Raw genomic sequence first — 27,972 nt, forward strand, 5'->3', positions numbered from 1 at the left:
GCACACTATTACTACAAAGAAGATACGTAGCATTTAGATCTAGTGCAGCATTTTTGCAACAGTGCAACATTACTTTTCTGATTTTATAATTATTTCTTGGATTTTGTGTTTATGACCCGCCCACTACATGCCCCACCCCAGACAGTGTTCCCGGCTGCGGGCGCGTCAAGTAGACTGCAACTTTGTCGCCAGTAGTTTGTCGTTCCCCATTCTATATTGTCTCTTAAAAGGGATGCCAAATAGTCTGGGGGTTCGTCATGAACAGCAGTATTGTACATCAACAGCAACAGCAGCAGGAGAGTCGAGAGCAGGAGCAGTGCCCACCGCTAGCCACTGATCAAACAAGAAGAATGAAGCTCAGGCTTACTGGTAAACGCGTCTCACCTTATATCTCCTTTTCTTCTCTTCTTCTTGTCATTTATGTGTACTAACTGTTCTCTTTCTTTTACAGTTCATTCAGCCAAAAATTTGGTAAAGAAAGAGCTCTTTAGTAAGATAAACTTATCTATTTAATTTTACTCTAGCCTCCTCTTTCCTGTTATCTTTCTCTTCCTACATTTCAAACTGTGTTCTTCTTTCATTTCTCTTACTTCCTTTAATTTCTCAATCTTTCCTTTTCTCTCTCATTTCTCTTTCTCCCCTATGCTTTCTCTTTCTCTCTTCTCCTACTTTCCATCCTCTGTCTCTCTCTCCACATTACTAGAATTGCCAGACCCTTTTGCAAAGGTAGTAGTTGAAGGTAGCGGTCAGTGTCACTGCACAGAACCAATCAAATCAACATTAGACCCAAAATGGAATCAACATTATGACCTGTAAGAGCCTCCACTTAACGTACACTAGAAGCTCTATTACTCTCTCTTTTTTATCTCTCCCTTCTTTCATTGAAAGGTTTTTGTGTCGGTCGGATTCCGTCACTATTAGTATTTGGAACTCTCGTAAGGTTCATAAACGTCAGGGAGCTGGGTTCCTTGGCTGTGTCAGGCTAAACCCATCCAGCGTAAATCGCCTTAAAGACACTGGATGTGAGTTTGATTTTATTTCTCTCTCTCTCTCTCTTTCTCCCTCTTTCTCTTTCTCTCTCTCTCTCAACTCCCAATGTGTATTCACTACATAGTAACACATGTACATTAAACTCCATATTAAGATGCTAGTGTTACCCTAATACTATCGTGTTGTGTATGTGTGTTTATATAGATCAGAGACTGAACTTGGGGAAGAACCTTCCTAATGATGATGAAGCTGTGCGTGGACAGCTAATAGGTAAAAGGGAACGCTTTCACAGTGTGTTTTGTAAAGAAGAGTAGAGGAAAGGAGAAAGAGAGGGAGAGCTACAATGTATTATGTTTTTTTTGTGGTCATGGTTGAATGTGATATCTTTGTCTTTTTGTCTTCTCTGTCATACTTGACTATCAATTATTCTGTCTCTCTCTCTCTGCCTCTTGTGTGCATGTACATACATGTACATCTTTAATTATCACTTCTCATGTACCCTGTTCCTTCTCCTCTTTCTCTCTCTTCTCTACAGTTAGTTTGACATCTCGTGAACCATCTTCACAAGTCATTCCTTCTCCTTTGATATCTTCTTCGTCTCTCTATGAACTGCCCGAAGGGTAAGTCATTCTATCAACATACCAACACTTCAAACAAATCTAGTTTATACTTTGTGGCATAAGCAGTATGTCTCCCTTTATTGCTTTCTGTGTGTATCTATGTGTCTATGTATGTACAAGTGTGTGACATAGTGTGTCTTTAATTTTCTGGTGTATTATAGTGGTAGTGTATGACATAAGAGCTAGTCCATTTACCAGTGTATTTGTGGATCTGTACTAAATGTCTGTGTGTGTGTTTGTGTCTGTGTGTGTGTGTGTGTTGTATAGTACTTAGAGTTTATCCTGGGAGCATAGTATGTGGCATTTATGATGTACATGTACTTTTGAACCTTGTTGCTGTTTATAAGTCTGATGTGATTTATGAGTATCAGTATAGTGACACACATATCACATACATTTGCATCATGTGTGTGGTGGTGGGCTAAGCTTAGTTATGTTTGCATGTCTGTCCTTGTGTCTATAAACTCTCTCTCTTTATAAATTATTAAAGTGTTGGGTGTGTTTTTGTCTGTCTGGCCCTGCTCTTTGTCTGAGTGCTTCTTTTAATGTAGTTTATTTGATAGTGCTGCATGTAAACTTTACCAGCCCTTTCTTTAATTTAGCAGTACACTGTACACATGTACACACACTGTGACTACTCTTTCTCTCTCTCTCCCTCTCTCTCTCTTTTCTATTTTCTCCTCTGTCTTTGTTTATGATTTGCATGTCTGAAAGATTATTAAATGTCTCTGGGACTGTAGCTACATGTACAGTACACCAGTTTCCTCCATGCCTCCTCCTCTTATTTGCTTGTATTGTGTTATACTTCTTTCATTACATCTTGTACTGTAGTTGGGAAAGGAAAAGGACACCTCATGGAAGAGAATACTTCATTAATCACTACACGAGAACAACACAGTGGAACAAGCCGACAAGGTAAGATAATGTTACACATATTCTTAGTAGTAGTGTCTATACGTATTATTATTATTATTATTATTATTATTATTATTATTATTATTATTATTATTATTATTATTATTATTATTAATATTATTTTGAAGGTGAAAATCACTTATTATTATTTATATAATTTTATTTTTGGTTGATGTATAGACCAGGCTATGAGAGTGTCCAATCCTGCAACCCTACCATCGCTAACATTACAACTCAAATAGATACCAATTCCCTTGTACCTACGTCTACGTCTCGCCCTTCAAGCATGCACATTGAGTCGACCGTCGTCCAGTCTCCGTTGTCAACGTCGGGTGGTGAGCGTCCGCTCAGTACCCACGGGATACCCTCTACTTCTGAGCTTATGGATCTCGGCCCTCCTCCTTCCCACCCTCCCCCCACAACTTCTCTGACTACGACTCCTCCAGTCTCCCCTAGAGCAAAGTAAGGCTCTTTTATGATAACTGGCGGTAAATATGGTGGGTATAGCCTCTTCAAAGAGAGAGAAGTGGCTTCTTGTTGCTATGACAGTGAGGGAGAGTGTCACCTCCCTTGTCTGCTGGCTAGAATAACAGTTTTTGTTTTTCTTTTCCTATATAGCTCCCCCAGGCCACAAGGCTTGGATGCAGCAAGACATCAAATGTACATGAGAAGAAACACATTACATCACGAGCTCCAGCTACCTGATGGATATGGTAGGACTTACTGGAAATTGCATATGCATGAACATTCATTCTCTCTCTCTTTCCCTCTCCCTTTATCACCTTTCCCCCCTCTCTCTCTCTCTCTTTCCCTTTACCTTTATCACCTTTCCCCCCCTCTCTCTCTCTCTCTCTTTCCCTCTACCTTTATCACCTTTCCCCCCCTCTCTCTCTCTCTTTCTCTCACTCCCACTCTCTCCCTCTTTCTCTCCCTCTCCCTCCCCCCCTCTCTCTCTCTCTCCTTTCCCTACCACTACAGAACAACGCATCACTTCACAAGGTCAAGTATATTTCATTCACAGAGAGACAGGAGTCAGTACTTGGCACGACCCTCGCTTCAGGTAAGATATGTGACATAATTAAGTGTATGTAAATACTAATAATAATAATAACAATACTGCATGATTGCGTGATGATAAAATCCACTGGATTATTCAGCATTTATTTCCCTTGTAATCATAAGCACACAGACACACACACACACCTTGTACACCTAGCCTTTCATTGGTATGGTGTGTCAATAACTATCCCCAGGAAGCCATAACCTTTACTAAGTGCAGTCACAACATTGCTAGAGGCACCAGTGATACTGCAGTAGATACAGTGTGTGTATTATATTGTACTTCATATTCTAATTACTATTATCATTCCATTAAGATAAGGCACTCCCATTAGTGTCTCACTCATTATAATGCTACCATGTATTAGTCTTTATAGTAAAATTAATGTACATGTGTACATATAGCAAATGTACTATACATAAGTTGTATAGTCTGTCCACTATGTCTGTATAGTATATAATTGCATTCAGTATGTCCATGTACATCATATGGAGGAGTTATTTTGTAATGATTCAGTTGTACAACTGGCACTAGCACATTATAGTGTGGGATTATCAGTTATCCACTAGCTGTTTCATTCTAAGTACACAACATGTACTTACTGTATCTTCTCTCTTTAAAGGGACATGGAGCTAGGCTCGTCAGACTTAGGTAATTTACCCGACGGCTGGGAGATACGATATACGTCAAACGGACGTAGATATTTTGTCAATCACGCAAACAGGACGACACAGTTCACTGGTTAGCTTTCTCCCTTTCCCTTTCTATCTTTCTTTTTTATTGTTTTTAGACCCGAGACTATCTGCCATTGTTTCTCGTCGTATACTCGTTGCCGCCAGTCAACCAGAGTCCAATCAACCTCCGTCCCTCTATCAGGGCCTCGTGCCTCCTCCGGCCGAGAAGAGAGACCTAGTTCACAAGATGCATCGTCTCCGATCTCAGTTAAACGCTCTCCAAACTCAAGCGGGTCACTGTCGCATCGAGGTATCTCGTGATAACGTCTTTGAGGAGACCTATCGTCAAATCATGAGACATAAAGTGAAAGACCTTAAAAAGAAGCTTCTTGTTCGTTTCCGTGGCGAGGACGGGTTGGATTATGGTGGTATAGCCCGCGAGTGGCTGTATTTGTTGTCTCACGACATGTTGAATCCTTATTACGGGCTCTTCCAGTATTCAAGGGAAGACGTGTACACGCTTCAAATAAATAGAGACTCTGGCGTCAACCCGGTATGAATCAATGAATTTAATGTATTTATACTCTTCAATTTATTGGATAATGGTATCCTGTATTGGCTATGAATTATTAATGTGTACATTAATAGAGATATACTTATAATTTGTGCATGTACACATATTGTAATTGATATGATATTGTAATTGGCGTAATAGCTAGAGAGCAGCTGTATTTGTAATTTAATTAATTTGTGCACTTAAATGTCAATTCCAATCTTCTTAATAGCTAGCCTCCCAACTCACTTTATCATTGACTATAAAATTCCTAAATAACTATACACTATACATATACATGTACCTCACACATTGAGGTATCCTCAGTAATTTGTCACTGGTATTATAGTGCAGGTGGCATGAACATGTGTAATTGTGTACATATACATTATATTGAGTATAGCTACTCTCTCCTATAGTCCATAGATAATGTCTGTCTTGTTATTGATGCCTATACTTGTCTTTATTTTGTATGTGTACATGTACATGTACTGTATACCTCTTTGTCTGTGTGTCTGGCTGGCAGCTCACCTGTCTTCTCTTATTTGGGTATTTATAAATTAATTAATATGTCTCTCTCTCTCTTTGTGGATAATATATGTACATACACATGTAAGTCACTCCCTGTATTAATTGTCTTTTTTTCAATCTTCACTTACTCAAGTACATAGTTTAATACCCATGTACATGTAGCTAGTATTAATTGTCTCTCTAGACAGTACATGTACATGTACATGTATACCCACATTACACTGACCAGTGCATATATTCTAATGCTAGTCTGTGGCTATCTTGAGTAGTCTTAAGGCCTCCATACACTAGGCAACATGTTGCTAGCAACTTCTGTGGTCACTTTGATCTTGTGTCTAAGAATAGAATTCTGTTCTATTTTTGGAACAAGATGATTACAAGATCAAAGTAACCACAGAAGTTGCTAGCAGCATGTTGCCTAGTATATGGAGGCCTTTAAGGATTCTCATTATGATTAATGGGATATCATGAGCTTCATGAGCTCACTGCTTCATGCAGGCAGGTGCAAGGCATTTGGAGCAACTTTGAAAATTCATGAAAATTCCAAATTTGATCGGAACCAGCTCAAACTTTCTACGCAACATAGGAGCATGTATATGTATCAGAGAAAATTATAAAAATGGAGAATTCTCTACTTTTCATTTTTGGTGAAATTTGGCCAAAGTCCCTGTACTATAGTACAGGGACTTTGGTCTAATTTTGGAGCAACTTTAAAAATTCATAAAAAGTCTAAAATTGATCGAAATCAGCTCAAACTTTCTACATAACATAAGTACATGTATATGCATCAGAAAAAGTTGTAAAAATGGAGAATTCTCTACTTTTCATTTTTGGCAATATTTGACGACCAAAGTCACTGTACTATAGTACAGGGACTTTGGCCCGATTTTGGAGTAACTTTCAAATTTATAAAAATTCCAAATTTGATTGCTGATCATTTTTTATTATTTTAGGAGCACCTTTCTTATTTCTATTTTGTTGGGCGGATACTGGGAATGGCAGTGTTCCATGGTCTTTACATTGATGGAGGCTTTACCCTTCCTTTCTATAAAGTAAGATGAACATAATTTACCCCAATGTACACATGAAACAGATTATGTATTGAAGTCATGATGTATATACATACTGCAAATGTATTCTATAAATTTTTCTCTCTTTCTCTCTCTCTCTCTAGCAACTTCTTGGTCTCCCTGTCTCACTAGAAGATATGGAGAGTGTTGATCCTGAATTATATCGAAGCTTAAAGTGGATGTTGTAAGCTATTAGGATGTTCATGTACATGTACTTGCGTTAGTTCTGCTGCATCACTTGTTCTAGTATACATTGATAATTTCTCTAGCAGTATAAATTAATTGGCCTATGTGTGAGACACTTGTGCTTTATGTCAGTAAGTGGAGACAAGTTGCCTGGGGTCAGTTACTATAGTAGAACGATTGGCAATGAATTAATAATAATTATAAAATGATTATAATATGTACAGTATGTGTAATTGTGTGTATGATCCATCTGTTGCATGTAAGGATAGTAGCACATGTTTACTGGGAACTTGCTGGTGTACATGTACATGTATAGTTGTGTCTAATTGTAAGGAATGAAGTGGTAATGGACTCATTGCTAAGTATTGCAGTACAAATCAGGTACTGTTTGTGTGTACATGTACATTTATATTGAGAATTTTGGAATGTGATAAGCAGTACATGTACATGTATGTGTATATACTGTCATCATTATACATGTACATGTACATGTATGTGTACGACCCCATGATGTCTGTGTTTTTAATAGAGAGAATGATATCGAAGGAGTAATAGACACAACATTTGCCGTCGAGCATGACCAATATGGTAAACTAATGCTCCACGAGTTGAAATCAGAAGGACAGGAAATCCAGGTTACCAACGAGAATAAAGACGAATACGTGAAGTAAGAGATACTGACATAACTTCACGTTACATTAGTATCTGAACTGAATCAATACATGTTCATGTACAGTGTTATGTATATCTAGAAATAAATTTTGGGAGACCAGTCTAGCTAAATATGAGAGACTAAAAGCTGTTGTAATAATGGGAGATTTTAGGAGACCTAGACCAAATATGGAAGACCAGAAGTCTCCTGGACTCCCTCTAGATCTAACAGTGTCCATACTTGTACTTGTACTTGTTAGTTTGTGTGTGTGTTTTTAGTATTCTTAGTGGGAGTCACCGTTTGGTGGGAGATAGAGATTTGGTTGGTAATTTCTCTTAAAACAATTCCAGTTGATGAGTTGACTTTGAGCATATTGCTCCACCAACGCCCACAGATATATGCCAGCTGCCACACTGTCTCCCCCCCTCCTCTCCCTCCCTGGGCATATCCCATTAACTATGCACTAGTTCACGTGTACTACATGTTCATACGTAAAATACATTTTTTCTACATGTAATTCTACTTTTTTTATATTATATCATAGCTGTATTACCTTTTTTCTCTTTTTTTCTAGTTTGTATGTTCAATGGCGCTTCAAAGCCGGCATAGAGAAGCAGTTCATTGCCCTTCAAAGAGGATTCAACGAAATGGTATCTGGTCATCTCCTAAAGTCATTCGACGAGAAGGAACTGGAACTTATTGTGTCCGGTCTTGGTAAGATTGACGTACAAGACTGGCAACTGAACACTCGCTTGAAGAACTGCTCGCCGGACACTGATCAGATAAAGTGGTTTTGGCAGGTGAGAGAGAGAGAGAGGGGGAGAGGAGAGGGTGAGAGAGAGAGAGAGAGAGAGGAGCTCAAGCAAGAAGATAGTAAATGAAACAAGAGAAATTGTTTATTTATTTATAATTTTCTAAAGGCTTGTCGATCGTTTGATGATGAAATGAGAGCTCGTCTGTTACAGTTTGTGACGGGATCGTCTCGAGTTCCATTGGAAGGTTTTAAAGCTCTTCAAGGTACACTAACCACTTCCTTCTCTCCCCTCCTTCCCCTCTACATTCATTTTGATCATTAGTCACTGTTCTATTATTATTATTATCATTATTATTATTATCATTATTATTATTAAATCATTTAATAGGGTCTACTGGTGCAGCTGGCCCAAGATTGTTTACGATACATATGATCAATACGTCAACTGAGAAACTACCAGAAGCACACACCTGGTGAGTCATTACTTCTGATAGTAACTAATCAGTAGTTTTTTATAAATTAAAATACACCTGGAGCAACTTACACAGTATTTGTGCATTATTAAAGTCCTTGCAGGTGGCTTCACTTTTATAGACTAAAAACACAAAGGTTTTGCTCTTACTTCACACGTACATGTACTTGGATTTGAATATGTAAACTAATGTCTTTGCATTCCTGACACAAACACAATAGCAAATATAGTTCAATGTGTATAGTGTATGTACTAGCTGCTATGAGATACAGGCCCTGAGGTTATCCTGTTTTCTTAAAAGCAAGTGTAGTCACCATGTCTTCTCATTTGTCCCCTGTTGTAGGGGACACATTATTGCACTATGATGTTGGCTTTGGGTTCAGTAGTAAGAGGGTGTGTCATACTGTAACAGGTGTAGTTGTACTGGCACTCTCACGATTATTGTCTAGTGATGTTGGAATTTATTTATAATTAAATCATTTTTATTGCTCACTACATATAATGGCTTGTACAATGTACATATGTACTCATTTATTCTATTATATATAATCTTTTTAAGTGCATGTACATGTATAAGATGTTCTTTGAATACTGGATTGTGTATTATATATTTCATGAAAATGGACATGCATGTACAATTCAAGAATATAGTATAGAATATGCATGTAGTTTATCAGTAGTAAGGTTGTATGGGTATTTAGTGAGTTGTAGCTGCATGTACATGTACATGTGCTTGGTGTCATTGTTTTGGCCCATGGTGCCCAATTAGCTATGCTTACTGGTGTGTCTATTAATGTGGTTTAGTAATTCTATAGTTGGTAATAGAATTACTTCTGAGGCTAATTGTCTGGTAAATCATGTTAGAGGATTCATATGGCATAGTGCTAGTACACAAGTAGATGTATTATATAACTCTGTGTAATACATTTAGGGGAATAGGTGTACATGTACAAGTATGTCATGTCCTTGTACTAATCTAAAGTTTCTGATTATTTTATATCAATCATAGTCAAAGATTCAGAGCAGTAGTTGTAGCATCAAGTGTATTATTAATTGTTGCTGTTTTGTCAGTGATGCATGTGATCCATCATATCTCAAACAAAATTCCCAGCTCTTGGGAATTGGTTACAATGTAATAGCAGAAATTAATAGTGAATTTTGTATGTTGTATTACAGCTTTAAATTGAGAGAGAATAATGCCAGTGCAGGCATTACACATCAACATGAATTTTTCATTAGTCATTTTGAGAATATATATATATATATATATATATGTGACCATAATTGACAAAAGGTACCTTATGGCGGATTTTTAAATTTGTCATTATAATGGAAAATATCAACCTGTGAGTGCTCTGTTAGTCAACCATTGTCTCTAAAAGTTACATAGTAACTTTTTGAATCCTGTGGAGTAATTTTATGATAAATGGAGCTCAGGAAGTTGCATTTTTAAGGCTATAAAGACCAATTTTCCTATCCGACAAAAGGTACCTTTTGTCAATTATGGTCACATATACACATGTAGTTTACTTTGTTTTTTTACAGTTTCAATAGGTTGGACTTGCCTCCTTACGAATCATACGACAAACTATTTGAAAAACTAAGCTTAGCTGTCAATCACACCATTGGTTTCTATTCCGAATGAGCTCATCCTCCAGTTCTCACAATCTGTAATCATATAAACTTTCAAATAACCTCCCCCTCTCTCTCTCAGCACATCTCTCATTTGATCAGTCAGTGTTGCTGCTTCTATTCTTTTTTGAACAACTTAATAGTCATCTCTTTTTTGTTTGCGCTACTCTTCTTTTTGTATATCTTCATTCTCTTTTGTCATCCGTTAACAAACATTCTGTATTATGTTTGCGCGAGCATACATTATACCCCCTTTGTTTGTATTAGTTATTGTTTGTTGTTGTTCTCTGTAACTATATACATATATATAGCTATAAATAATGCAAAACAATCTTTATATATTACTTTATTATTATTGTTGTTGTTGTTATTTACTTCTCTTTTATTCCATGAATTATTATTATTATTATTATTATTAAATTGATTATAAAAGATAGATAAATAGATGGATAGAGAAGAGAAAAAGGTGTGTCGATAAGCTAACATCGAAATATAATTGAGACTATGTCATGTGAAACATAATAAGCTGACATCATGTACTAAAATCTTTCCCTGGATAATTATAGTCTTGAAGGATGAGTCTGAAATGACTGGGTAATGGTAACGTATCAATTTGTTCTTTTCTTTCTAAACATGATGCTATCTTATCGAGACATAGTTCCTGTAACGTTGGGTCTACTCTCATTACTAATGGAAGAGAGGGAGAAAACATGAAGGTATCGTCGAGACTCGAGATATAATGTATATACATGTACATATACAGTATACACATGACAATTTGCCATAGACAGAAGAAGGCGACAAGAACTAAATGTCAAAAAATGTCGCAGCTAATAGTGCTAAATGACAGGTGCTAGACTAATATGGAATAAAATACTTCTTCTCATCTCTCTCTCTCTCTCTCTCTCTCTCTCTCCTACTCACTTGCTCTTGTTATTCGTGTTGCTTTACAGTTAGCATAATGATCAACGACTATGTACACATCATGTCCCGTTTTGTAGATATTATGAGTCGCAGTACCCTGGGGTTTTCCATTTACCAGAAAAGAGAGGACTCCCTTCTCCGTTATTACGATACCCAGTTTATCTCCCTCTTTCAAGTCGTCTAGTGTTATCTCGCCGTAAGCGACCTCTGTCATAGATGTGACATGATCATGGAGTTTACTCGCACACCACACACAGTGTTCTGGGGATTCAGGGGTATAGCGAGGGATCTTTAAAGGATTGAGTTCTTTGTCTGATTTGTGTCTCATCACGCCTAGTTTTAAGTTCCCTGACCAAGAGGTCCCGTATGATATCACCTCTACCTCGAACTCAGCCCGGCCTTTGACTGGTCTCTCGGAATACACCACACCTTTGGCATATATCACTTCTGGATCTACTTTCTTGGCCTCTTTCCCATCGTCTGTCACGCGCATTTGATCAGAACGATAGTGCCTGGATACATGTTAAACAAAATTTATAATTATTGGGCTCCTTACTTATGATATCCGAAGCAGACCACTTCAGGGAGCTTGAAACCACTTTTTGTACTCACCTCCACTTCGGAAGACATTTTTAATTTTTTATGTGGCTAGCCACACCTAGCTACCACGCCCACTGAATTGGTTAACTTACAGGGGCGGGACTTCTCGTTGCTTAGTGATCCCACAACAAGATGGTTGGTTCTCTTTTGTGTTTTAGTGCTACTCTTTTCCTTTTCTGTAGAACTTGTCTCGCTTAAAAGCAGAGACCAGTGGGAGTAAATTAACTGATGCTAAAGGGAAAGAGAAGGCCAAAGACGTCCTCCCTACTCTAGAGGGCTTGCTGTCAATCAGAGACTACACTGGCGCTATTACTCTTTTAAAGTTTCAGAAGAGCACAGGAACTGCTGACATTGGGACTGGACTCTGGCTAGCTTATGCTGCTTTTCATAATGGGGACTATGAAACAGCTAGAAAGGTGAGATAGTTAATTTTTGTTTATTATTATTATTATTATTATTATTATTATTATTATTATTATTATTATTGTTATTATTTTCCCAGGAGTATGAAAATATGACAAAGGTTGAGTCCTGTCATCCTGACGTGTGGTCTAATCTTGGCTGCTGCTATTTCATGCTTGGAATGTATGACGAAGCAAAATCTGCTGCAGAAAAAGGTAATGACATTCAGTTAATGAATGGAAGCAACCCTGTACTGTGCTTGGTCAAGACATAGAGTAACGCTATCATTGCATGAGTGAGGGTGCTTTTCCTATCATGAAACTTGAGTCTTTTTATCAGTTATTATTATTATTTTGTTCTTCCAAGGTCCCAGAAGTCGGTTGCAGAACAGATTATTGTTCCACTTGGCAGAAAAGGTACATAATAATAATAATAATATTTATTATTATTATTATTATTATTATTATTATTAATAGTCAGGAGATCATGATACATTGATGACACATCATCAAAACTTGCAAAATGTTCTTGAAGATCAGGTACTAGCTGCTATAGAAAATTATAATATTTAACAAAATGATTTTTATACCGACATATATACATGTATACACAATCATCTGAATCATACCAGCTTAGCTTAGCTGCAATGAACTATCTTCGAACACATTATCATGCTGCAATTGACATATACAAGAAACTGTCTCAAGATAACAGGTATTATTATGTTGTTGTTATTATTATTATTATTATTGTTATTATTTATTAAGTCAGCAAAAATAATTATAATATCTATTATAACTAAAAATAATTTTGTTTGCTATTACTGAAAGCATATTCTTCTCCCCCTCCCCCTCCTCCTCTTATTTCTCTTCTTAGAGATATGCTGGCCCTTAATGTCTACTCAGCGATGTGCTATCACAAGTTAGACTATTATGACGTATCGCAGGAGATGCTTGCAACGTACGTTCAGATGCACCCGGACAGCATAATGGCGACCAATCTCAAAGCATGCAACAACTACAGGCTCTATAGCGGCAAAGCTGCCGAGGCTGAGCTCAAGCAACTCATGGACCAGCTGTCGTCAAATTATGTCTTTGGTCAGGAGATCATTAAGCATAATCTTGTCATTTTCAGAAGTGGCGACGGAGCGTTGCAAGTATTGCCGGGTCTCATCGGCATCATCCCTGAAGCAAAACTCAACTTAGCCATATACCACTTGAAGCACAGTAATCATAATGTGATGCATTTACATGTACTTGTGCATGGGGCAGGCACTGGTATGTTTAAATGGTGCATTAATTGATGTAATTCTAGCCTATGAAGATTCCAGATATCATACATGTACCAAATTTTTCAGTTGCCCCAAAGTCGGGCCAAAGACTGTGTACTATAGTACAGTGACTTTGGCCAAATTTTGTAAAAAAATGACTCGTAGAGAATTCTCCATTTTTATAATTTTATCTAATGCATATACATGTTTTTATGTTGCGTAGAAAGTTTGAGCTCATTCCAATCAAGTTTGAATTTTTTACGAATTTTTAAAGTTCCTTCAAAATCGGGCCAAAGTCCCTGTACTATATAGTGCAGGGTATTTTATCAAAAATGGCTACAAGAGGTGTACATAATGAACATTAAAAATAATGTGAAATATGAAATTACTATAATACAAGTATTACTGTATGCATAGGTAACGTTGATGAAGGATATGCCTTGCTTAAAGACATGGCCCCGACCATTCCACTGGAGTATATACTCAAAGCTGTGGCATTGACTTTAGTTGGCCAAGAACACAACTCTGTAAGTGCATGCATCCTAAAACTAAATGACAACAATAATTATTGCTATACTATTGTAATTTAATCATTATTAGTCTGAACATCTCAAGTTAGCTCAGCAGTATTTCCAGTTGGTAGGGAGTTCTGTCAGTGAATGTGGTACGCACTAAGAGAGAGAGACATCTTTCTAATACAATGTTGTGATGATTTTCATCTCATTCCACACTATAGACACCATACCTGGTCGTCAGTGCATGATATCCTATTTATTCCTAAGAGAGGAGTATGAGAATGCTATGGTATACCTCAACTCAATCAAAGTACTATATATATATATATATATATAGTCATTGCTACCAATACACTCCAATAATAATTATTATACATTGTCCCATTCTTACTGTAGGGATTTTTCTTTAACGAGGATACGTTTAATTTTAATTTTGGACAAGCAAAAGCAATGTTAGGCCAATATGCTGAAGCCCAAGAGGTTAGTATTGAATAATCAAGAGAGTAATTTGGTCATGCAGTATTGTGATAGATACTTTATGTACAATTGAGTGTTGTGCATCATAAAATAGCCTTTTGTCTTTATCCAGGCATTCTTACAAATAGCTTCAGAGACACTCAAGAATAATTATTTATACATTAGCTGGCTTGCTCGATGCTGTGAGTTGCTATTGCAGTCATAATAATTTTTTAAAAATAATTCAGACATTATGAACAGGAAGCCTGAGAAAGCATGGGAGCTCTACATGAAAATGGAGACTACAGCAGAATCTTTCAATCTGCTACAACTCATTGCAAATGACTGCTACAGAGTAAGCAGTGAAAAGTAGCATACATGTACACATGCACTTCAATCCACACATTAATGGACACTGTGTCTGTGTAGTATGTACCTATGGCTATAGATTCGGGTAGAAATCTACTACTAATCTTTGACACACTAAAATGGACACCAAAATGTTCACTAGCTACATAATATATGATTTTATCTCTAATCTCTAGATGGGCCAGTTCTTGCATGCAGCACAAGCCTTTGATCTATTGGAGCGTCTTGACCCATGCCCCGAGTATTGGGATGGTAAGAAAGGAGCTTGCATTGGAGTATTGCAGCTAGTAATAGCTGGCCAAGAGCCACAGCATTCACTGACAGAGATAGTCCAATTGCTACAGAGGACTCAGCAGCCACAGGCTGAGCTCATATTGAAAGCCATCAGTAAATGGGTAAGGGACACACGGATGCTCTCACCTCAAAGATAAAGGACAAGTGCAAAACCACATCTGTATCTCGCTCACTCTTTTAAATCAAAATTTTTGAAAAAGAGAATAATTATTCATAAATTATTATTATTTCGTGTCCCGTAACAAAGTGACAACTATTTCTTCTTCCCAGGTAGCAAAATGCCCTCATACTATAAGCAATACAAATAACAATAAAGAGAGATACTTTAATGTCACTCACTTTTTGTTGAAACCATTTCATTGTTTCATCTTTAGTCACACGGTGCCTGAAACCAACCTTGCCTCTCTTCCTCTTTCGCTCCGCCACTCTATACCCTCTCCTTCCCATTACTATGTAAAAGTCCATGCCATATATACCAATGGTCGGATCATATTTGATGCCAAGATCAATGTGCTCTTGTATGCCAAAACCAAAGTTTCCCGTGTCAGAGAAGTTCTCTTTGTACAGCTCGTACTCTTTCACTCGTAGGCCCTTCTCTATAATCTCTTCTGCTTTGTCTCCTCTCACAGTGCAGTGAACGGCTATCTTCTCATTACGACGAATACCAAATGAACGAACAGTGTAACGAGCTACAAAAAAAAAACAAAATAATTTATAATAGGACTGTGCAATTAGCATAAATACTGTAGGTATCTGTGTGTGTTTAGGACTAAGAGAAAGGGTGTGAAATTTTGGAAAGTTAAAATTTTATTATAATAAATTAAATGTCATTCTACCTTTAGAATAAACTGGACCCTGTCCAGTCAAGGCTTCTAAGACTTTAGCTGCTCTTGTAAGCCTGTCTCCACTCTCACCCACACAGATATTGAGACAAAGCTTCCTTATCTGTAAATCCCTCATGGGATTCTTCTCCTTCTTTTCTGCACGCTTCTATAGATAATATAGGATTAAAGGAAGATGTCAGTTAGTTTCAAGACATGTTGAATGGACAGGGGAAGAGATGGAGAAGGATAAGTATTGTTCACTTACCGTCGGCATGGCTGGTCCTGCTTTGCCTTAATCTCGAAAGAACACACCCTTCTCATTAGTATTCATTTTATAAGGACTCAAAAAAATATAATGGTGTACTTATAAAAATTAAAATAAAACTACTATAAATTGTAAGCAACTATGAAAAGTCTCTAGGCTAGAGCTTTATCTTTGATGCAGTTAGCTGAACAATTTCTATCAGTTCCTCCTTTGGTAGTGATAGAAAATCCTCCGACTTAGTCACTTCTGCATAATTTTGTGCAATAAACTCATAACACAGCTCCCTTATTGCCACTAAACAAAAGAAAGTATTATATAAAATAGATGGGGAAAGAAAAAATATTTCTCTGAGACAGTTACAATTCATATAACTCCCACATACTTAGGCTGTCTCCCTTAGAGACTGCACTCAGTACAGCTAGGACTGTATCAACTGAGAGATGATCTGGGATCCGTGACATGCATATCACCTTCAGGTCATCCATGCTAAACATATCTGCCACTAATAAACAATAAAACACAAGCTGTACCTTCCATTTTTAATGATTTTTTAAAGCTTACATTTCAGTAGATCAACTGTCACTACAGGGCTGCATGTTAATTCTCCAGTATAAATATATTCTAAAAGTGAGAGGAATGTATCATGCTCAACATCTTCAATGACAATTTCTTCCTATAAAGTAACACAATACTTGAAAGACATGTAGCTAATAGTTAACATAGCTATATGTATACCATTTTAGATTCTTTCATGTTATGTGAAAACATCGCCATGAAGTAATCTGATCGTGACACAAGGATAGCCTTGTGGGCCAAAATTCTCCTCTTTTCTACAAGAAAGCAAACGTCAGAGAAAACATCTGAATTGATCAGCTTTCTCATGTCACTTGACAAGGAATTGATTGGTATTGGAGCTATGAAAACAATTATAAATCATTTTATGATTTAAATTTTAATTGAACATATGAAGACTAATCCGCTGTCCTGATATCTTTACTGCATCAATTTCACACCACGACCTTGCAGCTGAGCAGTCAATATCAATCCGTAGTCTATTGCTTTTAAAATCAAGTTTCTATATACATAAATAGAATAAAATCACGGAATAATAAAACAATTAAAGGTGTAACCTTACTTCAATCTGTGGCTCAAATATTCTGCTTTTGGTAATGACAGTTGGTAAGCCGTGATAGATTGATACGTAAGATTGCGATGATGGATTCCAAGCACCAACGCTTGTAACTGCACCGCAATGATAGGTCTCATATATACTGACCTTTAGAATGAATAGTTCCATAGGAAACTCAACCTAATTAAAGAGTATAATTTTGCTTTTTTAGCTATACTGAAGGCACTGATGCATGAACATACTTCAATAAATTCTGTTCCACCGGTTCTACGAGGAGCCCACGAACCATTTCTATCTCCATAGTTTGGATAGACTTTTGGCTCACCAATAACTTGATCTGCACTCCATCTATAATTTAGAAAAATATGAAGTTATTTGCTGTGCTAGCCTGCTGCTGCATCATGCATTCTTTTATACTGACCCATTAGAGTCGTACTGTGAGGAGTATGCAAGGACTTTAGATCTGGTCTCTTCTTTTTACCTTTGGTTGCAGGATCAGTTGCTGCTGCTGCTTTCTCCTTTCTTCTCAACATAGTGGCGTTGTAAAAAATGAACCGCATATGTTTTAATTTATCACTGAAGCCCCACCCTGCTGACACGCCTAGAAATTATTTTCGATTTCATAATGGGCTTAAATAGATACACACAGGAGGCGAGATCAGCATTCAACCATCCACCATCAACATTCAACCGTCCTTTCAATGTCTGGAATAGCTTTAGGAAGACTCACAGAAGAAAGAAAAGCATGGAGAAAAGACCATCCTTTTGTAAGTAGTAAAAAGTAACGTCTTTGTTCAGTACAAAGTATATTATGTTTGAATTATAAGGATTGGTAATTCTAAATTTAGGGATTTATTGCTAAACCTGTCAAAAACCCTGATGGCACATTGAACCTAATGACATGGGAATGTGGTGAGTAATGAATTTTTACATTAAAGTAGATGAGCATTAATAATTATTCAATTGCTAATGATCATGCTACTGTGTGACAACCATAATTTTACCATTATACAGCTATGAGGGACATTGTATGTACATTTGATTCATTGTGTGCATGTATGTGTGTGCCTTTAGGATGTGGTTGGCATAAATTAGAAAGCTTAAAGCATAAAAGAAAAAGTTTAGTAGTAGTATGATTTAACTGTGCATGAATTTTAATGTAAAAAACTTACATAACTTGACACTAGTCCCCCCACTTGTTTATATATACGTAGGTATCCCTGGAAAGAAGAATGTAAGTTTGTTTGAAGCTCTCTTTCTTTCTCTCTCTCTCTTCATCTTTCTCTCATGTCTAAAATCTTGACACTTCCTTTGTCTCTCTCGCTATAAGTAATTTATAATTTTGACTATGTATCATTTCTAGACTCCATGGGACGGTGGTTTATATCGTTTAAGACTAGTATTTAAAGACGATTATCCGACTTCGCCTCCAAAATGTGAGTCTCTAATCTTTGTTGTGCCCATGTACATATCTTGTATCTTGTTTATTATAAAGGTAAATTTGAACCTCCTATATTTCATCCAAACGTTTATCCATCTGGTACTGTCTGTCTTTCACTTCTTGACGAAGACAAAGACTGGAGACCAGCTGTGACCATAAAACAAGTAAACGATAAGTTTCGTATTTCTTTGAAGCCCTCACTTGCTGTGTAGATCCTTTTAGGAATACAAGACCTCTTGGATGACCCAAATATCAAGGATCCAGCGCAAGCCGAAGCTTACTCAATTTACTGGTTAGTTTTTTTAACTCTCTTCTTCTTGTCACCTCTCTATTCCCTCTCCCCTTCATGTACCACTACAGTCATAATAGAGCAGAGTACGAGAAGAGAGTTAGATCCCAGGCGCAACGATACGCCGTCAAATAGATCTCTATTCTTTATACAACCATCTCCCATGTACTTTATGTCCTGACTTGATTCTATCTTTATTCGTGTACTTTGTGTGTGTTTTCTTTAATAATTTGAAGGAATCATTCAGCATTTGTGTTGCAACATAACAATAAGCATGATTGTTTATATAAAATTAATGTGAATATTATGCACATCTTTTAAACAAGGCAATGAAAATAAATGCACTGGTGGGGGTTGTAGTATTTTTAATAATAAATTCAGTCAAAATGTCACTTAGATGCGAGTGGATCAAATGATTCCCAAAGCTCTTCAAATTGTTTCAAAAACCCTCCGAGGTATCCCACGTCATCGGTAATGATAACATTCTCATAATTGCCATTTAACCCTTGCCTGGTCCAATTGAGTGACCCAGTGATAAGAAGAGAACGATCGATGATTGCAAATTTGTGATGCATTAGATAGCTGGATGACATATTTGTACGGACTTGCACTCCTCCCTTTCTTAAAGTAGCTATCTGGACGTAACTCTCCTCGTTGTCGGTAATGACACGTACAGGGACTCCTCTTTTGTGGACTGAGAGTATGGCCTCGAGGAAGTCTTTGCCATTCAAGCAATAGACGCATATGTCAAGACTATGACTTGGTAAGGAGGAAATGAGGTTTAGAAGAGTAGAGGCATTATGTCCACTCTTGTCTGGGAAGAAGAGATGCTTTGGAGTCACTATCCTTTTCTTCTTTCTCTTATTCTTTGTCTTCAACAAGAGTATGACCGACAGGGTGCCGAAACAAACTAGAGAAAAGAAAAATAATAAAGATCTGGTCGGAGGAGTGCCAGCCATTAGACACCACGTGGGTCAGTTTGCATAGTTTTCTATGGGATATGGGAGGAGCTATGGTGGCTCTAGCTTTAAAAGGTGGATTTTTTGCTTTTTACTCTAAATTCTACTAATAATTTACTAGATCTTGGTCATAGTGGTCTGCTCCAGCAGGATCAGGCGATTTTTCCTCCCAATTTAATGGCCGAAAGTGAGCAAGAATGCCTTGACACAGTCGTTAAGTCTGGAAGCGTACTAGCACCATGGCTAGGAGTTAACTGCACTCTTCTCCTCAAACAAGATTCACTTGCCTGCGTCTATCCAGAAGCTACAGCTGCTGGTAGCCCTCCTCCTCTTCCAATTTTTGCTGTGAAATTAGAAGATGTCGTTGGCCTAAAGATACTACAAGACTCTCCTTTCTCTTCCAGCCCAAGCGTCTGTAGAGCAGAGCTATGCACGTATCAGAAAGTGAAGCGTTTCATATCAAGCAGCTACTATCGAAAATTCTCCACGGAAATTCTAGAGTTTTCAGATGCGAAGGACTTCGAAACAAACTACAAAACAGCAAAAGAGTGGAGAGAGTCCATTCAGCTCCAGTGTAGGAAAAACAGCAGGAATTTGTTTGTCTTTTCTCCTGAGCAAAGTAATAAGGGAAATTGTGGCTAATGTAGCAAATGTTTATTTGGCTGTTTTCCTTTCAGTTGACAGATTAGAACCAATGCAATTGCTTGTTATCATAAACCCATTCTCCGGTAGGAAGAACGGCCAGAAACTATTTCAAAACATTGCTCGTCCGATGTTTGACTTAGCAGGTGCTGTTATTGTCCAAGAGGTTATTACTGGTCAGTACAAGTCACTAATATCATCAATAATGTTGTTGTTTCCTTTACTGCGTCAACAGAGAGACAGGGACATGCTAAAGAGTTTGTGGAAACCTTTGATTTGACGTCTATTACTGGAATTGTCCTTGCTTCGGGTGACGGGATTGTTTATGAGGTAAAAAATACATTTTAAACACTTTCCTTAGCTTAATTGGTTGCTATTATAATCATGGTTTAAAGGTTATAAATGGACTAATGGCCAGGCCTGACTGGGAAACAGCTATAAAGACTCCAATTGGACTGATACCTACTGGATCAGGGAATGCACTAGTGTCATCACTGCTTTATGAAGCCGAGTAAGAGACAATACTTGCTATTGTGTCTGCTATTGTATCCCTTTCTGTATTCTGCTTGTTATGATCCTTGTATCCAGTGAATGGCATGATCCTCTGAATGGCATGATTAGTCTTATGATCTGTCTTATCTCTTTTCATATCATGTGTGGTTTCTTTGATTGGGGTATTATCAGTATAACTATACCTACACAATACACTGTTTTTGAATCACAGATGGATTATGTAATGTACACTTATATCTGCTTTCCAGTAAACATGTGTAGGTACATGTACATGCTCAATTTGTGTGTGTTTATTATGAGGATGATTTGTATGTGTATCTAATACCTTTTATGGCTATGGAATGTTATGCTTGATAGTAAACAGTGCTATAGCATTACATGGATCGCTAGCTGTTTATTTTTGATCCATACTTTACAAATTTAAATATTTCCTTTTAGCTATTTTTGATACAATAGTACTGGATCTTTTGCTTGATTTTGGAGCAAACTAAAAAATTTGTAAAAAAATCTAATTTCAATCATAATCAGTTTAAAGCTATAATTTTAATGCATATTGATGTCCTTATGCTATGTAGCAAGCTTGAGCTGATTCCGACAAATATTTTTATAGTTACGACCATTTTTAGAAAATGCCAAAATTCTGACAAATACCCAAGGCTATAGCCCATGGTTTTTTCCAAAAATTGGCTCCGAAATCACCCCCAATTTTTATTACATTTTCTGATACATATTGATGTCCTTATGCTGTGTAGAAAGTTTGAGCTGATTCCGACTTTAATTTTTCAAGTTACAGTCATTTTAAGAAAATGCCAAAATTCTGAAAAATACCCAAGGCTATAGCCCATGGTTTTTCCCAAAAATGGCTCCAAAATCACCCCCAATTTTTATTACATTTTATTATACATATTAATGTCCTTATGCTATGTAGCAAGTTTGAGGTGTTTCTGACAAATATGTTTTCAAGTTACGGCCATTTAAAAAATCTGCCAATTTTTAAAGGTTTTTAAAAATCTGGCTCCAAAATTACTATTGGAGCCGGTTGTAGTAGCAAGTTGCAATGAACTATTAATTTATATAATATTATCTCCACATTATCTAAAGAGAAGAATCTTCTCTCTCTCTCTTGTTCTTTAGTGAAGAGAAGGCAGTGATAGAGAACGCTGTATTCCAGATTATAAATGGAGGCATCCAAACGCATGACATAGCCTCAGTCTCGACTGGCTCCTCCCACTCATACATGGGCGTACTGATACACTGGGCACTGACTGGATCAGTCGACGTAGAGTCTGAGAAATTGAGAATCCTTGGAGGTGAACTCCGTACTATAGTGGGCGGGCTGATAAGCATAATTATGAAGAGAGGTTATCAAGGCCAGCTAAGCTACTTACCTATTGATGAAGAATCCTCGGTAGCTGCTACAGAGAGGGATACTTCTAGTGGAGAAGCAGCAAGACCAACGACAAGTATTAGTGTTTCTGATCCTATACCTGATAACTGGAAAACCATCGAAGGCAATTTCGTGATGTTTATCGGTCTAATGCTATCACACATGAGTGACTCCATAATGGGTCATTCTGATATTAAGATTGGCTCGGGCGAGCATAGGATAGTCTATGCTTTCGATGACGTCACAAGAGCACAGCTTTTAACGGGCCTAGTCGGCTCGCCTAACACTGCTAAATACGACACATTTCATGAGATTCGTACGAGAGCATTTCGACTTAATCCGATATCTCCTGGCTTTATAACCGTCGATGGAGAGCTGGTAGATTACGGTCCTATACAAGTACAAGTCCATCCTGGAATGATGAGACTTTACTCACGTATTAAGAAATGCAATCAATCACTTGACTAATGTAGGTAACACATTCATTCATGCATAACACAGACTTGATACTCACTTGTTAATAATTGTTATTCATCCTGTGATCTAGTATATTATCACTGCATTTACTCAGATTACAGTCTTAATATTTAAAATCACTGCATGAATTTATTATTATTATTATTATTATTATTATTATTATTATTATTATTTATTTTACTAATAAGCTTGTTGTTTTGTAAATAATAGATTTAAAATCAGTTTTATTAATTTTAATATTTTAATTTCACAAGGCGGAAATAATGCAATAATAATGTACTCTTCACACAAAGAGCTTTCAACATCACCTTCAACCATGTCCCGGGTAATATATCAAGGAAAGACTTGTAGATTTGTCTTTGGAGAGGACGCCCTGACTATCAGAGAAGACAATGAAAGAGCCGAGTGTCTCCTATCCGTCTTGTATGAAGATGTAATTGGTCTAGAAGTTCCCCTTGCTCTTGATGGCCATGCTTGTTATACAGAGCTTCATATTTATCAGAAGAGGGATCCCTCGGCTCTTGTCAGTGATCGCTTATATCTTAGAGAAGTCCTGGAGTTTTCAGAATTCGAAAATTTTAACACCAACCACAGAGCAGCTATGGAGTGGAGAGCTGCTATCCAACTGCAGAGGATGAGAAGGAGCAAGAAAATATTTATTAACACTCCAGAGCAAAGTAAGGCCCTGGGGTTTATGCACCGTTGCTTTATTAGCAATCGCTGCTTTCTCTTTTAGTTGAAAAACTAGAGCCACTTCGCCTTCTTGTCATCATAAACCCGTTCTCTGGTAAGAAGAACAGCGAGCACTTGTATCGCGGTATTGCTCTACCAATGCTTGAGGTAGGGGGTGCCACCATTGTAAAGGAACTTGTAACAGGTTAGCCCTTGTATAGTCACTGGCAGCCTTATTTGATTAATCTTGATTTGTTTATCTTAATAGAAAGACAAGGGCATGCCAGGGAATTTGTGGAAGCCTTTGACTTGTCATCTATCACAGGAATTATATTGGCTTCTGGTGATGGTATTATATACGAGGTATTATAATAGTTATTATGAACTGCATGGCTACTATAGACATCCATTGAATGCAAGGAGCTGCTTATTAGTTATGAATGTGTGATAGAATAGCAGCAGATTATGTGATACTTTGCATGATATGAAGTGTTTTTATGGTGAATAATAAAATTGAAAGCTATTACTTCTAACATAACTTGTTGTGAAAGAGACGATCATATTTAGTTTTGAGATATTATTATTCTGATTTTTGTTGCTGGATAAAATGAGAATGTGGGTTATAGTGTATTGTTTTTATGTTTCATGTTAATTGTAGTCCAACAAGGTACAGATGGCTTAGCATTGTGGTCATTTGATGTAACATATAGACTCTTCCAATCCTACATTTGTTGCTAAAGAAACCACATTATTTTATTATTATTATTATTAGTTTATGATTTAAGAGGAATTTTAGTTATAGCAAAGGAATGCCCCAGATCAGTACAAAGTTCACTTTTGTGGTTTAGATAACCATGAAGAACTGTTAATATTTCCTTTTTGTAGGTTATAAATGGACTAATGGCCAGGCCTGACTGGGAAATAGCTATAAAGACTCCAATTGGACTGATACCGACTGGATCAGGGAACGCACTAGTGTCATCACTGCTTTATGAAGCCGAGTAAGAGACAATACTTTATAAAAACTAATTCATGTTTATATTTGTGTGTGTATTTGTTTTAGTGAAGAGGTACACACGTGTGCTATAGAGAATGCAGTCTTCCAGATTATCAATGGAGGCATAAAGCAACATGATATTGCCTCGGTTTGTAACAGCTCCTCCCACTCATATATAGGAGTTGTTATTCACTGGGGAATGACCGGAATAGTGGACGTTGAGTCTGAGAAACTAAGGTTTTTAGGAGGCAAATTACGTAATTTAATAGGAGGGCTGGTTTGCATCGTAATGAAGAGGTCGTACTATGGTCAGTTAAGCTATTTGCCTATTGAAGAAGATGAAACTAAGTCACCATTAACTGAAGCTGAAGGCAGCATACATTCTACTAATACTCTCAAACCAACAACAGATGTTGGTGTTTCTGATCCAATACCCGAGCACTGGAAAACCATCGAAGGGAACTTTGTCATTTTTATGGCTCTCACATCATCGCACGTAACAGAGAACGATATGATGTGTGCGGAGACAAAAACCGGCTCTGGAAAGTTTAAAATCCTTTATACTTTTGATGACGTTACAAGAGGCCAACTGCTAGCAAAGTTGTCCGAAAGTACCGGTGCAGTCAAGATAGAGAATTTTCACGAGATTCATACAAGAGCATTTCGTCTTAATCCGATATCTCCGTGCATCATAACCGTCGATGGGGAACAGATAGACTATGGTCCTATACAAGTACAGATGCATCCTGGAATGATGAGACTTTACTCGCGCGTCAGGTGTGAGTAGCAGCAAAATACTATATGTATACATGCATGCACATTCACATTTCTAATCATTGTATCATTTATTGTAATTATTTTTGCTGATCAAACTTGCATAGTATAAATTATTCATTCTTCATGCCACCTTGTAAACTTAATTTGTTATTTTTCTATGTATATTATCTGATTTTTTGTAATATTCTTTCATCACTATTCATTAAACTGAAAATGTGCAGTTTATTTACAAAATAAAATGTGACACGTTTGATTATGAATGTCATAACTGTCTACAGTCAGCTATACGCCCACCCCACGCAATAAAGAGGCGGGTCCAGACTGACTATTTCCTTTACTCTATTATTTATGCTTGCACATATTTCTAATCACTGTATCATTTTGCTGATCAAAGCTTGCATAAATAATTCATGCCACTGTATAAATTGTAATTTATTAGTGCAGTTTATTTAGTAAACAAAATGTTTCATTATTAATGCCCTAGCTTACAAAACTGTCCTACAAGAAAATCGTTGATTTATTGAAGTTTAAGCTTCTATATTATCTAAAGAATTTTGAGACTGGCAAAGGCACATTCTACATTCAACTCAGTGATGACTAACAACCAACAATGTGTGTGCAATTCTGTGCATCACAGCTATTCTACAGTAGACCTAAGTCTAAAAGACAAATTAAGCTTACTAAAGAATGATGGGTGTATCAAATATGTATGCGGTAGCCTATGAATATCAATACAGGTTCACATAAACACTGAATTTAGCAAAGCCAAATGCTTCCTCAGTCTACATCTGACAAAGTGGGAATAATGATACACTGCACCCTGATCCATACTAAAAGTTCTCAGAAAAAAATCAGTAACCTATATAGCAGACAGCTATTATGGTAATTTCTCTCTCCTTCTTGATAAACATACTTCCTCAAGTCTATAAGAAGTTTGGGAGATTAAGTGTAAAAAAGCAATATGAACACTAATAATGTGTGTGCATCACAAGTCTAGATCTAAAACTTACCATAAAACATACTAATATACATGCTTCTACAAAAACTACTAAATACTGTATATATAATACTTCTAACATTATGTGCATAATGTTATACTTCGTGATCTCCTTCTAGTGAAATGCATCTCTCTTCTAGTGCTGAATGTTCATCTATGTCATTGGCCATATTTTCTATTTTTTTTTGTGTGTCGTTTAAAAAAATTATTTGCCCATCAAACCACGTTGTAGCCTTAGTTTCTGATCTATTGTACAGCTTGACGGAATTATATATCAATTCACCGAGATCTAATGGCACAGTGAGGACAGTAACTACTCCTCCTACTATAGCGACACCTCTTGCTGCTGCTCCAGTCACTCTTAATGCAAATGCACCACCATGAATTGCTGATCGAGCTACTTGTACTCCACTAGTTACAGCATTAGCAGTAACAGCGATAGTTCTCAGTAACTGGCGACCTTGAAGTACAACAGCAACAGCTTCTTCTCTACTAGTAGCAGGATTATCTCTTATTGCTTTGTCAACAAATCTTTGCAAGAGAATTTCGTTCACTTGCTCTGTTAGCTGTATGTCAACATTTAGTATAGCTTTGGCTTGTTTGAGTTTAAGCTCAGAAACCCTTTTGTCAGTTACAGTAGAAGCTATTGTAACTGCCCCACCAGCTACTCCTACACCAGCTCCTATAACAGATAATGCTATTGAACCTCCAAAAGTGACTGGTATCAATCCAATACCAATTACTGCTAAGCCCCCTCCTACCAATGATGTAATAGATCCAGCAATTCTTGACTGACGGACATTTTGACATATAGAAAAGATTTTCTGTTGGTCCTTTTCCAGCTTTTCGACAGTTGCTTTTCTCAGTTTAGATAGAACACTGAGAGCTAATCTCAATTTAGCATCACATTGCTTCTCTTTATCAGTACTATGATATAAAAGAATAATTATAATCAAGCCAAATATATCATGCATGCTTACTCTCTAGGTGTAAGATCCCAGAAATGCAGTGGATTTGCCAAAACGTCTTTCATGGTAAATGTAGGATCATTAGCACTAGCAAATGCAGCCAATGATTCTTGAATAGTAAATTGAATACTCAAACTCGTAATCAACGTAAGTATGGGTTTTCTTTCAACTGGAAAACTCCCAAAGTAGCTAGCAATGAAAGTGTGAGGAACATCAGTGAATTCTGGTTGCACATCATTTGGTTCATTCAACTGTGTCTCAGTAAAGAACAGCTTAGGCTTCTCCTCTAATGAAGAACAAGCATTGCGAGAGAACAGCATCACTAGATCATTCACTCCCAGCTTCTTTCCATCACTTCCATAGATCACCTTCTCCCTTTCTCCCTTGCTAAGAACAATAAGTACAAAACAGTATTGCTCAGAGTGATCAACTGTGGCTACTGTCTTCAGAAGGTGCTTTATTCCTTTGCGAGTTAGAGAACTGTATACTTGTACATGAAATCCAAGCTGATCTGAAAATACTTCTCTCATTTTTTTAATGTTTTCATCATTGTACTTCTGAGTGTTGTTGTTGATTATGATGCAATATCCTTGAGGAATCTTGGGGTCTTGACTCACATGATAGGTGCCTATTTAAACACATAAAATGTACAGTTACAGTTCATTTACCTGTTACACTATGTCTAGAGCTTGTGTC

At 37.1% G+C, this 27,972-nt stretch overlaps 9 protein-coding genes across 13 annotated transcripts in view; 4 read left to right on the forward strand and 5 right to left on the reverse strand.

The window, feature by feature from the left end:
- The first annotated feature begins 146 nt into the window (after window positions 1-146).
- Window positions 147-10,555, forward strand: LOC100632439 (E3 ubiquitin-protein ligase SMURF1-like). Its single transcript, XM_011406289.2, has 19 exons — window positions 147-369; window positions 452-490; window positions 704-812; window positions 889-1,022; window positions 1,195-1,260; window positions 1,526-1,610; window positions 2,442-2,525; window positions 2,706-2,987; window positions 3,144-3,238; window positions 3,504-3,585; window positions 4,208-4,326; window positions 4,376-4,812; window positions 6,297-6,395; window positions 6,518-6,597; window positions 7,129-7,266; window positions 7,826-8,051; window positions 8,172-8,268; window positions 8,394-8,478; window positions 10,023-10,555. Exons 1-19 carry the CDS (start codon window positions 258-260, stop codon window positions 10,120-10,122), a joined length of 2,469 nt encoding a protein of 822 aa, XP_011404591.1. The 5' UTR covers window positions 147-257; the 3' UTR covers window positions 10,123-10,555.
- On the reverse strand, window positions 10,530-11,678 carry LOC109582421 (neuralized-like protein 4). The gene is made up of 3 exons (XM_019997117.1): window positions 11,590-11,678; window positions 11,034-11,545; window positions 10,530-10,796 (listed from the first exon to the last, which is right to left on the reverse strand). Exons 1-3 carry the CDS (start codon window positions 11,661-11,663, stop codon window positions 10,642-10,644), a joined length of 741 nt encoding a protein of 246 aa, XP_019852676.1. The 5' UTR covers window positions 11,664-11,678; the 3' UTR covers window positions 10,530-10,641.
- Window positions 11,679-11,712: 34 nt separating this feature from the next.
- On the forward strand, window positions 11,713-15,157 carry LOC100632566 (intraflagellar transport protein 56-like). Of its 2 annotated transcripts, none has more exons than XM_019997075.1 (14): window positions 11,713-11,768; window positions 11,816-12,049; window positions 12,136-12,250; window positions 12,402-12,451; window positions 12,512-12,574; window positions 12,667-12,749; window positions 12,912-13,261; window positions 13,723-13,832; window positions 13,906-13,969; window positions 14,042-14,109; window positions 14,217-14,300; window positions 14,410-14,479; window positions 14,525-14,631; window positions 14,822-15,157. In XM_019997075.1, exons 1-14 carry the CDS (start codon window positions 11,766-11,768, stop codon window positions 15,074-15,076), a joined length of 1,656 nt encoding a protein of 551 aa, XP_019852634.1. In that variant the 5' UTR covers window positions 11,713-11,765; the 3' UTR covers window positions 15,077-15,157. The 2 variants fall into 2 exon arrangements, with proteins under 2 accessions (XP_019852634.1, XP_019852628.1); XM_019997069.1 differs by having other exon boundaries at window positions 11,714-11,768; window positions 14,042-14,130.
- LOC100633836 (60S ribosomal protein L11-like) lies at window positions 15,115-16,110 on the reverse strand. The gene is made up of 4 exons (XM_003382720.3): window positions 16,029-16,110; window positions 15,776-15,929; window positions 15,279-15,628; window positions 15,115-15,228 (listed from the first exon to the last, which is right to left on the reverse strand). Exons 1-4 carry the CDS (start codon window positions 16,035-16,037, stop codon window positions 15,193-15,195), a joined length of 549 nt encoding a protein of 182 aa, XP_003382768.1. The 5' UTR covers window positions 16,038-16,110; the 3' UTR covers window positions 15,115-15,192.
- Window positions 16,111-16,165: 55 nt separating this feature from the next.
- On the reverse strand, window positions 16,166-17,691 carry LOC105313127 (speckle-type POZ protein B-like). Its single transcript, XM_019997107.1, has 8 exons — window positions 17,579-17,691; window positions 17,400-17,505; window positions 17,164-17,337; window positions 16,995-17,103; window positions 16,764-16,942; window positions 16,590-16,701; window positions 16,411-16,530; window positions 16,166-16,322 (listed from the first exon to the last, which is right to left on the reverse strand). The coding sequence occupies exons 3-8, from the start codon at window positions 17,323-17,325 to the stop codon at window positions 16,186-16,188; spliced, it is 819 nt and encodes a 272-aa protein (XP_019852666.1). The 5' UTR covers window positions 17,326-17,337; window positions 17,400-17,505; window positions 17,579-17,691; the 3' UTR covers window positions 16,166-16,185.
- A 78-nt stretch (window positions 17,692-17,769) lies between these two features.
- On the forward strand, window positions 17,770-19,153 carry LOC100633962 (SUMO-conjugating enzyme UBC9-B). The gene is made up of 7 exons (XM_003382721.3): window positions 17,770-17,924; window positions 18,006-18,069; window positions 18,372-18,391; window positions 18,521-18,593; window positions 18,653-18,762; window positions 18,811-18,890; window positions 18,959-19,153. Exons 1-7 carry the CDS (start codon window positions 17,859-17,861, stop codon window positions 19,020-19,022), a joined length of 477 nt encoding a protein of 158 aa, XP_003382769.1. The 5' UTR covers window positions 17,770-17,858; the 3' UTR covers window positions 19,023-19,153.
- LOC100632693 (mitochondrial cardiolipin hydrolase-like) lies at window positions 19,117-19,922 on the reverse strand. Its single transcript, XM_003382795.3, has one exon. It carries the CDS (start codon window positions 19,844-19,846, stop codon window positions 19,277-19,279), a length of 570 nt encoding a protein of 189 aa, XP_003382843.1. The 5' UTR covers window positions 19,847-19,922; the 3' UTR covers window positions 19,117-19,276.
- A 29-nt stretch (window positions 19,923-19,951) lies between these two features.
- On the forward strand, window positions 19,952-25,525 carry LOC100632946 (sphingosine kinase 2-like). Of its 4 annotated transcripts, none has more exons than XM_019997082.1 (5): window positions 19,952-20,465; window positions 20,524-20,664; window positions 20,724-20,818; window positions 20,884-20,999; window positions 24,601-25,525. In XM_019997082.1, exons 1-5 carry the CDS (start codon window positions 20,024-20,026, stop codon window positions 25,319-25,321), a joined length of 1,515 nt encoding a protein of 504 aa, XP_019852641.1. In that variant the 5' UTR covers window positions 19,952-20,023; the 3' UTR covers window positions 25,322-25,525. The 4 variants fall into 4 exon arrangements, with proteins under 4 accessions (XP_019852641.1, XP_019852654.1, XP_019852648.1 ...); XM_019997095.1 differs by lacking the exon at window positions 20,884-20,999 and adding an exon at window positions 24,423-24,538; XM_019997089.1 differs by lacking the exon at window positions 24,601-25,525 and adding an exon at window positions 22,136-23,102.
- Window positions 25,526-26,297: 772 nt separating this feature from the next.
- Window positions 26,298-27,972, reverse strand: part of LOC109581823 (uncharacterized) — a 2,217-nt gene continuing 542 nt past the window's right edge. Inside the window, exons 3-4 of the mRNA XM_019996243.1 lie at window positions 27,289-27,904; window positions 26,298-27,235 (exon numbers count right to left, since the gene is read on the reverse strand). Coding sequence (XP_019851802.1) covers window positions 26,404-27,235; window positions 27,289-27,904 — 1,448 coding nt within the window. The 3' untranslated portion in view covers window positions 26,298-26,403. The remainder of the gene's footprint in view (window positions 27,236-27,288; window positions 27,905-27,972) is intronic.

Source organism: Amphimedon queenslandica, unplaced genomic scaffold (assembly GCF_000090795.2).
Source record: "Amphimedon queenslandica unplaced genomic scaffold, v1.1 AMPQUscaffold_13519, whole genome shotgun sequence".
NCBI lineage: Eukaryota > Metazoa > Porifera > Demospongiae > Haplosclerida > Niphatidae > Amphimedon > Amphimedon queenslandica.

Excerpts from the sequence above, each read along its gene's own strand:
- LOC100632439 (XM_011406289.2), top strand. The coding sequence starts at position 258 with ATGAACAGCAGTATTGTACATCAACAGCAACAGCAGCAGGAGAGTCGA. Across the intron at positions 813-888 it reads TGGAATCAACATTATGACCT|GTTTTTGTGTCGGTCGGATT; the intron begins GTAAGAGCCTCC and ends TTTCATTGAAAG. Across the intron at positions 4,813-6,296 it reads GAGACTCTGGCGTCAACCCG|GAGCACCTTTCTTATTTCTA; the intron begins GTATGAATCAAT and ends TTATTATTTTAG.
- LOC109582421 (XM_019997117.1), bottom strand. The coding sequence starts at position 11,663 with ATGTCTTCCGAAGTGGAGGTGAGTACAAAAAGTGGTTTCAAGCTCCCT. Across the intron at positions 11,546-11,589 it reads GTCTGCTTCGGATATCATAA|GCACTATCGTTCTGATCAAA; the intron begins GTAAGGAGCCCA and ends ACATGTATCCAG. Across the intron at positions 10,797-11,033 it reads AACACGAATAACAAGAGCAA|TAATGAGAGTAGACCCAACG; the intron begins GTGAGTAGGAGA and ends CTCTTCCATTAG.
- LOC100632566 (XM_019997069.1), top strand. Across the intron at positions 12,050-12,135 it reads ACTATGAAACAGCTAGAAAG|GAGTATGAAAATATGACAAA; the intron begins GTGAGATAGTTA and ends TTATTTTCCCAG. Across the intron at positions 12,251-12,401 it reads AAAATCTGCTGCAGAAAAAG|GTCCCAGAAGTCGGTTGCAG; the intron begins GTAATGACATTC and ends TGTTCTTCCAAG.
- LOC100633836 (XM_003382720.3), bottom strand. Across the intron at positions 15,629-15,775 it reads GGGTCCAGTTTATTCTAAAG|CTCGTTACACTGTTCGTTCA; the intron begins GTAGAATGACAT and ends TTTTTTTTGTAG. Across the intron at positions 15,229-15,278 it reads TGAAATGGTTTCAACAAAAA|TATGAGGGCATTTTGCTACC; the intron begins GTGAGTGACATT and ends TATTGCTTATAG.
- LOC105313127 (XM_019997107.1), bottom strand. The coding sequence starts at position 17,325 with ATGGAACTATTCATTCTAAAGGTCAGTATATATGAGACCTATCATTGC. Across the intron at positions 16,702-16,763 it reads ACATGAAAGAATCTAAAATG|GAAGAAATTGTCATTGAAGA; the intron begins GTATACATATAG and ends GTTACTTTATAG. Across the intron at positions 16,323-16,410 it reads CTCTAAGGGAGACAGCCTAA|TGGCAATAAGGGAGCTGTGT; the intron begins GTATGTGGGAGT and ends TCTTTTGTTTAG.
- LOC100633962 (XM_003382721.3), top strand. The coding sequence starts at position 17,859 with ATGTCTGGAATAGCTTTAGGAAGACTCACAGAAGAAAGAAAAGCATGG. Across the intron at positions 17,925-18,005 it reads GGAGAAAAGACCATCCTTTT|GGATTTATTGCTAAACCTGT; the intron begins GTAAGTAGTAAA and ends TTCTAAATTTAG. Across the intron at positions 18,070-18,371 it reads CCTAATGACATGGGAATGTG|GTATCCCTGGAAAGAAGAAT; the intron begins GTGAGTAATGAA and ends ATATATACGTAG.
- LOC100632693 (XM_003382795.3), bottom strand. The coding sequence starts at position 19,846 with ATGGCTGGCACTCCTCCGACCAGATCTTTATTATTTTTCTTTTCTCTA.
- LOC100632946 (XM_019997082.1), top strand. The coding sequence starts at position 20,024 with ATGGCCGAAAGTGAGCAAGAATGCCTTGACACAGTCGTTAAGTCTGGA. Across the intron at positions 20,665-20,723 it reads TGTCCAAGAGGTTATTACTG|AGAGACAGGGACATGCTAAA; the intron begins GTCAGTACAAGT and ends CTGCGTCAACAG. Across the intron at positions 21,000-24,600 it reads TCACTGCTTTATGAAGCCGA|TGAAGAGGTACACACGTGTG; the intron begins GTAAGAGACAAT and ends TATTTGTTTTAG.